Source organism: Monomorium pharaonis, chromosome 11 (genome assembly GCF_013373865.1).
Source record: "Monomorium pharaonis isolate MP-MQ-018 chromosome 11, ASM1337386v2, whole genome shotgun sequence".
In the NCBI taxonomy this organism is placed as follows: domain Eukaryota; kingdom Metazoa; phylum Arthropoda; class Insecta; order Hymenoptera; family Formicidae; genus Monomorium; species Monomorium pharaonis.
Genome location: NC_050477.1, coordinates 1746202 through 1758654, shown reverse-complemented (window position 1 = coordinate 1758654; position 12453 = coordinate 1746202). Strand labels below are relative to the sequence as shown.

The 12453-nt window shown below is 34.1% G+C and overlaps 1 protein-coding gene across 5 annotated transcripts in view; it reads right to left on the bottom strand.

Annotated features, from left to right (window-relative positions):
• Window positions 1–3781: 3781 nt before the first annotated feature.
• LOC105838889 (A disintegrin and metalloproteinase with thrombospondin motifs 9) overlaps window positions 3782–12453 on the bottom strand; it is a 43621-nt gene continuing 34949 nt past the window's right edge. For 4 of the 5 annotated variants that reach the window (XM_012684804.3, XM_012684803.3, XM_012684806.3 and 1 more), the window contains 10 exons: window positions 12269–12409; window positions 11887–12012; window positions 11582–11752; window positions 11117–11332; window positions 10456–10647; window positions 9174–9362; window positions 8609–8934; window positions 8369–8505; window positions 7992–8185; window positions 3782–7670 (listed from right to left, as the gene is read on the bottom strand). In XM_012684804.3, the coding sequence (XP_012540258.2) occupies window positions 7581–7670; window positions 7992–8185; window positions 8369–8505; window positions 8609–8934; window positions 9174–9362; window positions 10456–10647; window positions 11117–11332; window positions 11582–11752; window positions 11887–12012; window positions 12269–12409 (1782 nt within the window). In that variant the 3' untranslated portion in view covers window positions 3782–7580. The remainder of the gene's footprint in view (window positions 7671–7991; window positions 8186–8368; window positions 8506–8608; window positions 8935–9173; window positions 9363–10455; window positions 10648–11116; window positions 11333–11581; window positions 11753–11886; window positions 12013–12268; window positions 12410–12453) is intronic. The other variant, XM_012684807.3, reaches the window with a different exon arrangement.

The window sequence follows — 12453 nt, the reverse complement described above, 5'->3', positions numbered from 1 at the left end:
CGAGAGGGTAAACGTGAAGCGAGAGAAAAGGGAAAGAGACGAAGCGGAAGTGATACGCGCGCGTAACAAAGCGACGACGGGGAACATTGGAGAGGAACGCTTCCTCCTCGTCCCGGTTCGCGGTTATCTTTAACGTAATATCTTTATCGATGTATTTACGATTTCTATCCGTTTCTCGTCAACACTCGCCCGTCTCAACGGCGGACATTTAATTAAGGAAACAAAAAAAAAAGAAAAATTAAAGGGAATTAAGGTCTCGGGATAGATGCCGTAGGACGCGAGAAACCGGGAAAAACCGATGGACCTTTTCTTTCTTACTTCGCACCGACCGTACCGAGAGACGGCAATTGATATTAATAATAATAATACGCGAATGATATATATCTTTAAATGGGCTGTGGTAGAAACGAAAAAAAACAACCTTTATATATACTTTACATATATATAATTGAATCGGATCCTCTCGTTTTACTCTCAGCGTCAAGCAAAAAAAAAAAAACAGGAGGGAAAACGGCAAATCTCATTCAAAGGCGCATCTGTCTTTCGAGCGTGTGAAAGTCACTGTCCTTACCGTTTTGTCACACAACGATTACCTTGCACAAAGCGTACCTAATTATATATATGTATGTATAATAGCATATATTAATATAGTATATAAAGCAACGTTATGTAGTATATTAATATATCTTATATAATATACGTCATACGTGTGTGCGCTACATGAAGCATCGTTATACATACATATATATATATATACACATATTATGCATATAATTGATAGTAGGATCCGCCGTAATGATTGTCAATAATATATCGTACCTATCGTATTCGTGTCGATACGCGGGCAGATTATATATTATATACATATATATATATATATATATATTAAATATATATTGAGCTATAGGCTGTAAATTCAAACGAGACCTCGTCGTTTTGGATCGGGGCAGATCCGTTCACCGGGTGTGTGCAGCGTGCCGCTTCGAACGCTCTCCCGGAGCTATAAGGAAGATCGCCTCCTCGATTCGCCTAAACTCAATTCGCCCGATTCTCTCGACCGCGAGAGATCTCGCGTCGAAGCGGCGCGGCGCGCGTATTAGACGTTTGTATCGGTCTAGAGCGTAGAGCGTAGTTCGCTAGCTGACAAAAAAGGGGGAGGGTAGGGAAAAGAAAAGAAACGAAGGAGAGAAAAAAAAAGGTGTTTTAGACTTGCTCAAACGATCGTTTCGTTCTCACTTTTGGGCCGGGGACGACGCGGGACGTCCGGAAGAGAGAGGGGTTGCGTCATCCCCGGCCGCGCGAGGGGTAGCGACGGAGAGGAAACGTGGACCATTCTGTGCGCTCGATCGCGACGCGCACATGCACGCGAGGGTAGTTCTTCTTTCCCTTTCTTATCTGCCTAATTCTGCGGTGAACTCCGAACGGACGATACCAGTAAGAAGACACGAGATACGCGATGTAAAAAAAAATTGCGTACGAAATTCCTCTCGCGTTCCCCTTTTCGATATAAAAAAAAAAGTTCGTGTCCCGACGCAGGATTAAGAAAAAAAAGAACAGGTGATTTCGCCACACATCTCGGCGCGTTCCCGCCGGAAGTCCCGCCTTTGTTCATCCCTAATCTTCAGCGGCGTTTCCTCAGGATGCATCGATGAAGGAAGGTTTTTTTTTTCCGGGTCCTCGAATACCGGCGCGTATTCTTATGATATGTATTCAATGTCACGCGTTTGGTGTCTAATTGTTGTACGACTGTCGAGGATTTTGTGCATGTGTGGGTGGCACTTGCGTTCATGCGTGTTGAAAAGTATTTTATTTGTGCTCCCACACGTTGATGTAATCTCGCGATGGTGTCGTCTGAAGTGTGAAGATATTAGGTGTCCCGCGCGCCGGTGTTCCCAACTTTACCCCGAATTTCCCCCCCTCCCCCGCCCCCGGATTAAACTCGATCGGGCGATTATTATTCGCTCACGCTTCCAACTGCGTGCGATCTGTCCAGCCTGGATCTTCCCTTTTACGTGTCAAACACAACGAAAAATAAAACGACTTCCCTTGGAAAACGATGTTGCTTAGTTAAATCACACCGATCGAGTTACGCCCGATTTTCTATCAACGTGATGTTAGCTTTAATCTCGATTTGTAATTTACTTTTTATCTTTTTCAATTTTTAGAATTTTCTAATTCGTCGAATTGGAATGAAATAAAGAGCAAGTCGTGAATCGAGATTGAAGTTGATTTCTGTTTAGATAGAAATGAACGGTTAAAATTGGATATTCAATCGGGGATGCCCTGTAAAGGGTCGATCCAAACGAAACGATCTTCGAATTCGGAGGATCGGAGGGCTTAGCGCAGTTTGTGCGAGGCGCGAAGTTGAGCGTACAAAAACCACGTTTTTCTGTTTGTTAAGATTCATAGTCGTAAGTATGTAAACCTGAGCTTAATGTACTATCTCTCTCTCTTTCTCTCTTGTAATGGAACTGTTTGTACTTTACTAGTTTATTAAACGCCCGTTTAGACTTATATTGTAGAAGAGAGTTGAGAGAAAGGCATGTTCAATGCGCGTCCCCCCTTCGGAGAGTCGATTTAATTTCTGTTTTCTCTAGTGTATGAATATATCTATATATAAATATAAATATATAAATATGTATTACGCGTACGTGAATGTCAAGTAGGAGACGCGTGTCCACGTGCTTTCGCTTTGAGACATTTAGTGAATTCCCGATAGATTGTTTTAAGGCGTTGCGAGCGTGATGCTGTTCGAGCAAAATCCAGAATCGGCAAGGATGGTCATTCTCTATTTCCCCGTTTTCTTACGGTTTTTTTTAAAATATTCTTTTCTTTGAATACTACGATGATTAGTAAATGTGTTTTACTCAAAGTGTCCTTCCTACGTAAATTTACTTGTTCGTTCTTATAAGCTAAATAAATGGTATCTCTTTCATGTTCACATGTTCATGTACACGAGTTATTTATTATAAATGACCAAACCTTCTCCAAGGTATATTAAGCTGGCTGAGCCATATCATTAGAATACATCGATTTCTACATTGGAATTATTTGCTAATTATTTGCTATTTTTTGATGATAAAAATTTTTTTCTCACCAAAGGCTAGCAAATAATTAGCAAATAATTCCTATATTAATGATTTTTTAATTTAGTTAATATATATGGGTTTTTTTCTATTGGCTAGATAGTTTAATATTAAGCTATCTAATAGCCATTGGTATTTTTTTTGGCTGGAGCAAAAAAATTTTTTTCTTCAGCAAAAAAAGCAAATAATTAGCAAATAATTCCAATGTAGAAATTGATGTGTTCTGATGATATGGCTCAGCCAGTTTAATATACCTTCTTCTCCAGCTCAAGGCGATCGATTCTTCTCTAATAACAATATTTTTCTGAAATTATTTCTAAATGTTTATATTTTCACGATGCAACGTTTAATCAAAAATTCACAGACGTTATATCCTTTTAATATTTTTGTAAATTGGTTATATTGTGTTTATATGCTATTAACGATCTCTATTGAAGTGTCATATTTTTATTTTCTCTAACAAGAAGGTAAAATTTCACGTGTAACGTTTTGCGTGTAAAACTAGCAGCAAAGTACATACACGTATTTACGATGCACGCTGCATCAATTTTTCGTGGGGCGACTCAATTAAAGACATCCACGCATTCTTTTAATGTTTCAATAAATTTTTTACTTAATCTACATATAGGTATTCGCCAAACTGTTTTTGCATTTTTTACGACAAGGGAGGTAAGAAAAGAGAACTGCGAGGATCATAACATGGACCTTTGGTGTGACCCAAGATAATGTTATTGATTAAACATAGATAAAATAACATCGTTAAAACGGTAAGTGAAATAATCAAGGTATCGATATACATCAATTTTCCAAAAATTGTCGCTCTTATTTCTTTAAATATAACAATACGGTTTTTTTCTTTTATAAGTCAATTCTTCTCTACATATGAAAATATCAATATTTAATTAAAAACGAATAGTATTTAAGAGATATTTCATATTTTATTCGGACATATACACTGGTTTACATATAGAATCTTCACGAATCACACGTCACATTGCAAAAAGCCAGTATTAAAGACTTTCTCAAAAACTAGCTTTGTGGAAAAACTACCTTTGCGTTATAAAGTAAACAAAAATATATGTCGTTATTTATTAAAATTTATATAAAATGTACAATTGCCGTGTATGTATAAAAATACTCGGAGTTGGCAGTAACGGTTACTAAAAAAGGCTGGCGAAATCTCATATGCATACATACTATAGATGTTGTAATTGACTATATAATTCATTTTTTGAATCGTATCTTGATGTTACACATAAATAATTTAGATATTATAAATCATTCCTAGAAAAATGTCTAGCAATGAATCTCTTCATTACATCAGATTCTGCCCTAACTGACAATAGCTTTTACATTGAAAAGAGTCTTTGAAATTATACCTATTAATAAGACGATTCTATTATATCGGTCTACATCTATAGATTAAAATAAAAAACATATAAAAGGCGGATTGTCAATTATTATATTATTATTATAATTATCCGATGTTTTTTATTTCTCTAAATATATTTTTATTTCTCTATAAACTATCATGATATACATAATAGATAGATGCACCGCACATTCTTCCAATGGTTCCTGAAATTAATTCAAAAGTGGAATTTAGTTTGTTAACCATTCTTAATCTTATATATCTTTCTGTAACTAAATCTTAGAAAAAGTAAATTAAAATTTATTGAAATTTTTAACTAAAGAATAACTTTACCTTCATTTATTTTTCCTTATAAAACTTAATAAAGTAAAAAAAATCAACGAAGAAAAGAACGTAAACTCTATGGCTCTGTATATCACGATAGCGAAGATGCATTTGCGAAAGTGCCCATCTAATAGGCAATAGAACACTTATGACATTTTAATATACATTATACACGTGTCGACGATGGAATTGTAGATCAACGAATTCTTTTGTGCGCTTAATTATCGAGCAACAACCGACCAATTAGCTGCCTACGATATTGGATATGTAAGTTTACGGCACAGTGTGCCTTTCTTCACGCTTATAAATTGGTTCTGCGGCAGTTACGTTCTCTGCAAAATCGAGTTAAAGGTGCTGAGCTGCGTACTACTCTACAATAGTCACCATATGCCTCACATAAAACTCGGCATGTTCAGAGGGAAGTAAGACATACGCCAGATAATGTCGCCGCTTTAACACGCGCGATGTAATCACATCGCTATCGATTTACTAATCAGCACCATCCACTTTGCTAACGTTAATACAAGAATTAAGTAAACATCGCATTCTTTTACACATAGAGTTTTTACACATTATCGAAACCGCAAGAGACCAACGTCGTTAATTTCAGCACTTCGGAAATGCTTATTTAAAAAAATGCGTTCGTACTCGCGCGCTTATGAGATAGATCGCACTATCTCCGTCCTGAATAGCAATCATGAAATTTTTTTCTTAGGGCGGAAACGTTAAAAGTGAAAAATTTTTTGATTATCTTTAATAATAAAAATGTACACTTTTCGTAGGAAAAAAATTATATGATTGCTACTTTGATTAAAATTTATTATGCTACAATGCGGCCAAGACTGGCAGATTATACGCTTAACAATTACGTATACACATATATATATACTATATATAATAATATTAACTATGGCAGTCTGTCAAAATACACGTATTTATATAGTACAGCTAACTGTCATCCGAATTGTATTAAGCGTCCAGCAAAGTGGACACTTTAACACATTCACATCTAAGTGACGCGAGTGTCGCAATTGTTAAAGAAAGGCGTTTTATTGTACTGACCAATTTTGTTGGTGGTTTAACGTAAGAAGACTAATCGGGGTATCGCATGCGCGCCGACATCGTTCTTAAGTTGGCGGGATGCGATAAAATACAATATAGTTTTCCTTAGACTTTACCACTATTTCATAGCATAAATATTATTGGCGTTTGTACAAATTTTGTGGATTTGCTTCAGTAATATAATATGATTGTATATAACGTAGCTAGAAAACGGATTTTTACGCTCAATCTTCATCAGAAGGATTACGCGGATAAATGCAGAATGTCAATAAATAACTTTCACAAACTTTATTACTTTTTTCAGCTTGAAGTCCAATTCTTTTTAATGAAAGCATCAATACTTTTTAAGAGAAGGAGTTAAATCTTAGTTAGTCTCTTCAAATGCATTGCGTTTGTTAAACGACAAAAAAATGACAAGACAACCTTTAATAAGAAAGAAATAGGATTGATGCGTTCTAAGTAAAGATAGTTTGCAAAATTATTTCGTAACATCCCATAAAAAATATTATTTCTTTTAGATATGAGATGAAACTATGTTAGTAACTAATATACGCATATACCATTTTCAAACTACTTTACACGCGTGAGCCTTATTAGTAAATTCATTCATTTTATACATGTTTGTGCTATTAATATTATTGCGATACCTTCCGAAATAAAACGGATAATATTTTCCTATGCGCGCGCGATACAAATAAAATGAAAAATTAATATCCTACAGCTTGTTTAATAAATTTTACAAGTTTGTTTCTACAGCTCATTTTTCGCAAGCAGAAAACATTGTATAAAATGTCCAACTTACATAAAAAATCATAAATTCGAATATCTCTAAAAACCAGAATTGTTTTAGTATCAAGATGTTAATCAAGATACTTATCTCAATTACATTAATACTTTATTATTAATAGTAAAAATAAAGTATTAATTCTTCTTAATGTCTTCTTTGTGTTTTTAAAATCGATGGGGCATTGTAGAAAACGGCAGTGCGTTACGATAAAAGCAAACTGTAGGATCGTATGATCTTCGAAAGAGAGCACAATATTAATCGTGAAGTAGAATACGTGCCATTATTGAGTACATTAAGTTTGTATTTCGATTGATGCGCTAATGTATAATGGAAGCAATAGTCGGTGGGTCGGAAGGAATACGAAAGAAACTTATTATTCATAATCGAATAGCAATAGCTTGGTTAAAAGTGCAATTTTGAAATATTTATTAAATTAATCATGTGTATTTCTTATACAAACATATAGAAGGATTTTTTTACAAATATATGAAATTATGTAATGATTGTTATATATTTCGATATTGTTATGTCTGTTAGAAATTTGAATTGCAACAAAAAAATGCTTAGTTATAAAGATATGTCAAATATATTCTAAAATAATAATATTTGCTCTCTTTTCTTTTTTTCTAGAGACAGGTTTTATATAAACACGTAGTTGTACCTTGTAATTTCAGTTTGTATAATATCGCACATGCGTGACGGCAGTGATAGATTGTACATCGTGTCATGTGCATTCTACTTATCGATCGCCGGTTCATAAGTTTCGGTATCGCTCTCTCCAGTAATAAAAGTATACATAAATTTAAAAAATATATATATGTATACTTTTTTCGGGAACTACTAAAAAACTAATCGAATTTAAAGCAAATCGGTGGTTATGACACCGCGTGACTTACAGTCGCGGGATCATAGGACAGATAGATGAACTACCAAAGGTTGATGGCTGTGACTAGGGAGGTAATACGTCCAGCTTTAGGCCCGTCCTCGGCTTGCAGAAGCCACAATAACCGCCGCATTTACCGACGATTCGTTGATTACTCTAAATAACATAAGGAAATAAATATATTTTTAAAAATTATAATATTAATGCAGAAAAAGCTTTTTGCATATTTAATTAAAATTTGTCACTTTTATATTAATTAAATTTAAGTTATTATAGTCGATTATATTAAGAGAAAGCTCGAAAAAATTTTCCCCGACTGAAAAAATACAAATTACATATATAATTTTATTATACATATTTTTTTCGTTTTCAATTTTATATTATGTGTACGCATAAGATATAACTATAAAATAATAAGTAGCAATATAAATAAAACAAAAATTGTAAGTACCTTTCTCTTAGGGACTTATTACTTACAATTTTATTGATTACGAGAAAAGCGTTCGAAGTTTCCTTAACCCAGGCAATTTCTGGCGATAGTCCCAAGGCAGTTCCTCTCAAATCAATGCTGAAACGTCCTTGTGGACATTCGGTGAGGCTGTAGCAATCACCGGCTTTGCCATACTCCACACGTTGCATTCCCTTCGTCCACGAAAATGTGTAATCATTTGCTAAACATTAAACATTTCCAATAGAATGTATATAATTACATGTAATAGCTATGAAAAACATATAATTAAAAATTCTTAATTTTTTTCCGAAACATATGGCCATTGCCGTAAATGCATTTTCCAAGCTTTGCTAAAAATTAAATACAAAATGAAATATATGTAGGTTGAACACATTGTGTTTACCTATAATGTAGAGTGTCGCCGGATCTATGCGTACCCTCTTGAACATTGTTCTGCCAGATACCGTTCCCAATTCGGACACACAGTTGCAACTCTCATTTCTTTGACCATTAAACGGGCATGTGTGTGGGTTTCTTAATCTGATATATCAAAATCAAATCATTACAGGACGTCGCACGAAGCCACTAAATTTTTTAGAAATTACTGCTCCAAACATCGAGACTGAAATAATAATATACCAACCTTTTGTCATAGATTTCTGCGTAATTCTCGCTGTCACCAGCCGGCAAAGTCAGGTATTCCCGTGGCTCGGTGCTCGACATTGCGTGACAATAAATCGTCATATTTCTACCACCGATTAACAAGGGGTATTCACCGTCCGTGGTAACTTTGAGTCGTTTCTGAATTTCAAGACAGTTGACCGGGCCGCATCTTCTTTGATTGCACTTACGCTTTCGTTGCGGCTTGTATTCAGCTGGACAGTGAATCCGTGCTACTTTCTTGCCGCCTGCATCGTGGCAATAAAGTCTACGGATTTGATGACCTTTCCGTCCACACGGATGACTGCACTATAGAAACAAAAAAAGAAAACTAAATATAGAGGCAAAAATGAAATTAAAGATAAAGAAAACAAGAAAGAAAAAAGTTAGCATTTTTGTTATATGTCATTGATAGATTTATTTTTACTTAAAATTAATAAACTATAATATAAAATGTTGAATTTTATTCTGAAATTTTTCACAACTATTATTAATAATTGTTAGTTAACATACGTTGAAACCGATAGCATTTCGAATATTGCACTTACTTTTCTCCAAGGACCAGCAGTCCAATAATATTTATCGTTGCACTCGCGTAATTTACAAATCTGCTCGCCGACTGGCCTTTGATCCATCGGACAACCATCAGTTGGAGTTGGATCAATCCACCCGTAGCGATTTACTCGATGACAAGTGACTGCACGACGTTGTATTCCTTGGCCACAATCTGCCGAACACTTGTAGAAAAATAAACAGATCTATAAATTTTTTGTAAAATTACGTCAAAAGAAATTTAAAAAAAAAAACGTAAGCGTGCAGAGATTATTACAATATTTCCATCGATAACCCTATCTCAATAAAAATAAAATAAAATAAATGTCACAATAAAAGAATGTATCAGTAAATTATCACGAATAATTATGTATCGTAGTTAAAAATTTTCTTTTAACAATTTAATATTCGTTAATTATAAAAATAATTGCATTTTTATTCGTAACGAGTATGACACAAATATAGTGCACCTCATTCAAATAAAATATACAATTTTTGTTGAAATTTTTAAATCTACGGTTCGCTTGACGAAATAATAAGATACATTCTCTCATTATAATACATTATGCACTCAGTTTAAAATAGACACATGCTCATGCGTAATCTGAAATAGAAATATATCTATAATATATTCCAGGCCATTATCATTTTATTATCATTTTACTATCATTTTATTAAGATCATAAATAATTAGTAGTTGTACGATGTTGTGTGCAATATGGTGACTGCATAATATTCAGCGTTCACCTTCCCAGAATATTTTAATGATATTAGTATTACGTATAAATATAAATATTTCCTAAATTTTTGCTAGGCGGAGTGCAAGTTATACGTGCGTTAGTGATCAGATATCGTAATTTTACACTCATTAAATGGCAAAGAGAAATACTTTATGTACATATTTTTAATAATTATAATGTGAGATTAACATAACATGCATTAGGAAAGTTCATCGATTGAAAGAGAACGTTAAATTGCGAATCGTCTCGCACGAATCTGATCCTGTGGGTTATCAAGGTATCATGCATCATCTTCCGTATAATTCACCATGGTATCATATTGATTTTCCCATTTTTTATGTGCGATTAATTAGGATTAGTTGTTTATATCATCGCTACAATAGTCGTTATTTTCTCTTACTGTACACCGATATTTGTGCGTGTGTAATTTGCTTTTCACTTTTTTTTTCGTCAAGGTTGTAAAATGTTTGTACAATTGGACATAGTAGCAGGTGTGATTGTAGCAATGTTGGCGTAAGGTTGAGGTATAAGTATATACCTCTGACCAGGTGCCTTCTTGCCAGATAAAATCGCAGGCAACGCGTTGGCATAATCTCTGCGATTTCGGTTTGCGCGATTTCAATCTTAAGCACTGCTCGTCCTTAACAGGTACTTCCGGCCCATGGTTGCCTCTTCTTATCGTACATTCCACTCTTCGCGTCTGAATTCCGGTTCCGCATGATTTCGAACACTGTAAAATATTTCGATTCCGTGCAAACTGGCCACACATCGCCATTCGCGATGATAAAATTAACTTTCGACATCATCCATATTGACCGATATTGACACGTTCAAATATCGATAGAATTCCACCGAATCATGTTACGTTTACGGTTCATTAAAATAAGATGAATTAAGTAAAGTTCTGTTCGAGCCATTCCGTTTATTAAAAATGGTTTTCCTAAAACGACGCTCCGTTTGTCAATATTTTTAAAACGCTTACGTCTATTTCTTTTCTTCATTGATTCTTTATATAAAATAAAATCTGATAAAACCTGATAAAATTTTAATTACATAAAACTTAAGTTAGCTATTCACATAATTGATTTATTTGTTGAGTATTTAGAAATTAAAGAAATCGACAAACACACTCTCGTTAACAAGAAACAATACTCTATTTTCATATTATAATTTCTATAAATATAAAATAGTTTACTCACCGGAGTCCAATTAGTCATTCGCCACCTACGAATGATGTTAGACTCCAAACTATTTTCCCTGCTGTTCTTAGGGCTGCTTCTGCAAGGTTCTTTCTGACATCGTCGCACGTGTTTTGGTCGTTCGTCGTTACATTCCTTGTCTGACAAAATTTCTCCACGATGACTTTGACAACGAACTTGACGATGCTCGAATCCAATACCGCATATCGCATCACACTAAATCATTAAAATCATCAAAAGCATTAGTCAGACGAGTCACTATACGTATATTTTTATTTTTGCGCGTAAGATATTCTGATAATATATATAATATCTATAATTTTATATCATATTTAATTTTTCATATATAACGTAGAAAATAATTTTTATACGTATTAATATAAATTAATATTACATTATTATAATTATATTTTTTATATATTAATAATAAACATATATGTGTTAATTTTTAATAAAAAATGTTACCTCGTTCCAGTCGCCGGTATTCCACATTGGACATGGGTGTCGATTGCACGCGACTCTGACTATCGGTTGTTGATTAGAATCGCAAAAATAGTCAGGCGCAACCATTCCAGTTTCCGAGGATATACATCTCACTATTCTGTTTTTGTATCCAATATTGCATTTTCTTGAGCACTATATGTGATTGACGAAATAATATGAGTTATTACAAATTATAAATTGCAAACTTAAGAACATGTAAAATATACAAATTGTATGAATAAGCTGTACATTCTAATGAACATATTGAATACAGTAAATAAGCCTACCTCTCCGTAAGATCCGATGTGCCATTTGTAACCCGAGTGGAATGTAATACCGTTGTCAATTTCATTTTCTTGTGGGGACAAATCTTCACGTTGGGAATTCGTTGAATACGTAATCGGCGGCAGACTCTAAGAAAAAAAAAGAGTAACTTTCTTTTACGTGTGTGATGTTAATTTAGCTTTTTGTTTAGAACAGTAATATTGTTTTTTTTTTTTCAGTTTTTTCTTCATTCAAATTTAAACACTTTCTAGTTCTAATTTTAATTTTTATCTCGTAATAATTATGCAAATTATTTTGTTGTATTATATTCGCGTCTCTTGTAATTCGATCACATTATATATTGTTGCAAAGAATTGTCAACAAATAACTACAATGCAAACTTACAATACTAGGGCATGGTTTTAGCGTACAGGTAACCGAGGTGTCTGGTTTCTCAGAAACAGAGCATCCGTCGCTCGGTAAATCGTCTGCATTCTTACAAACGACCTTTCTTCGCGACGTTCCCTCGCCACACGTTACCGAACACTGTACAACGAAAGACTACATTCAATCCAATAGCTCATTAAATG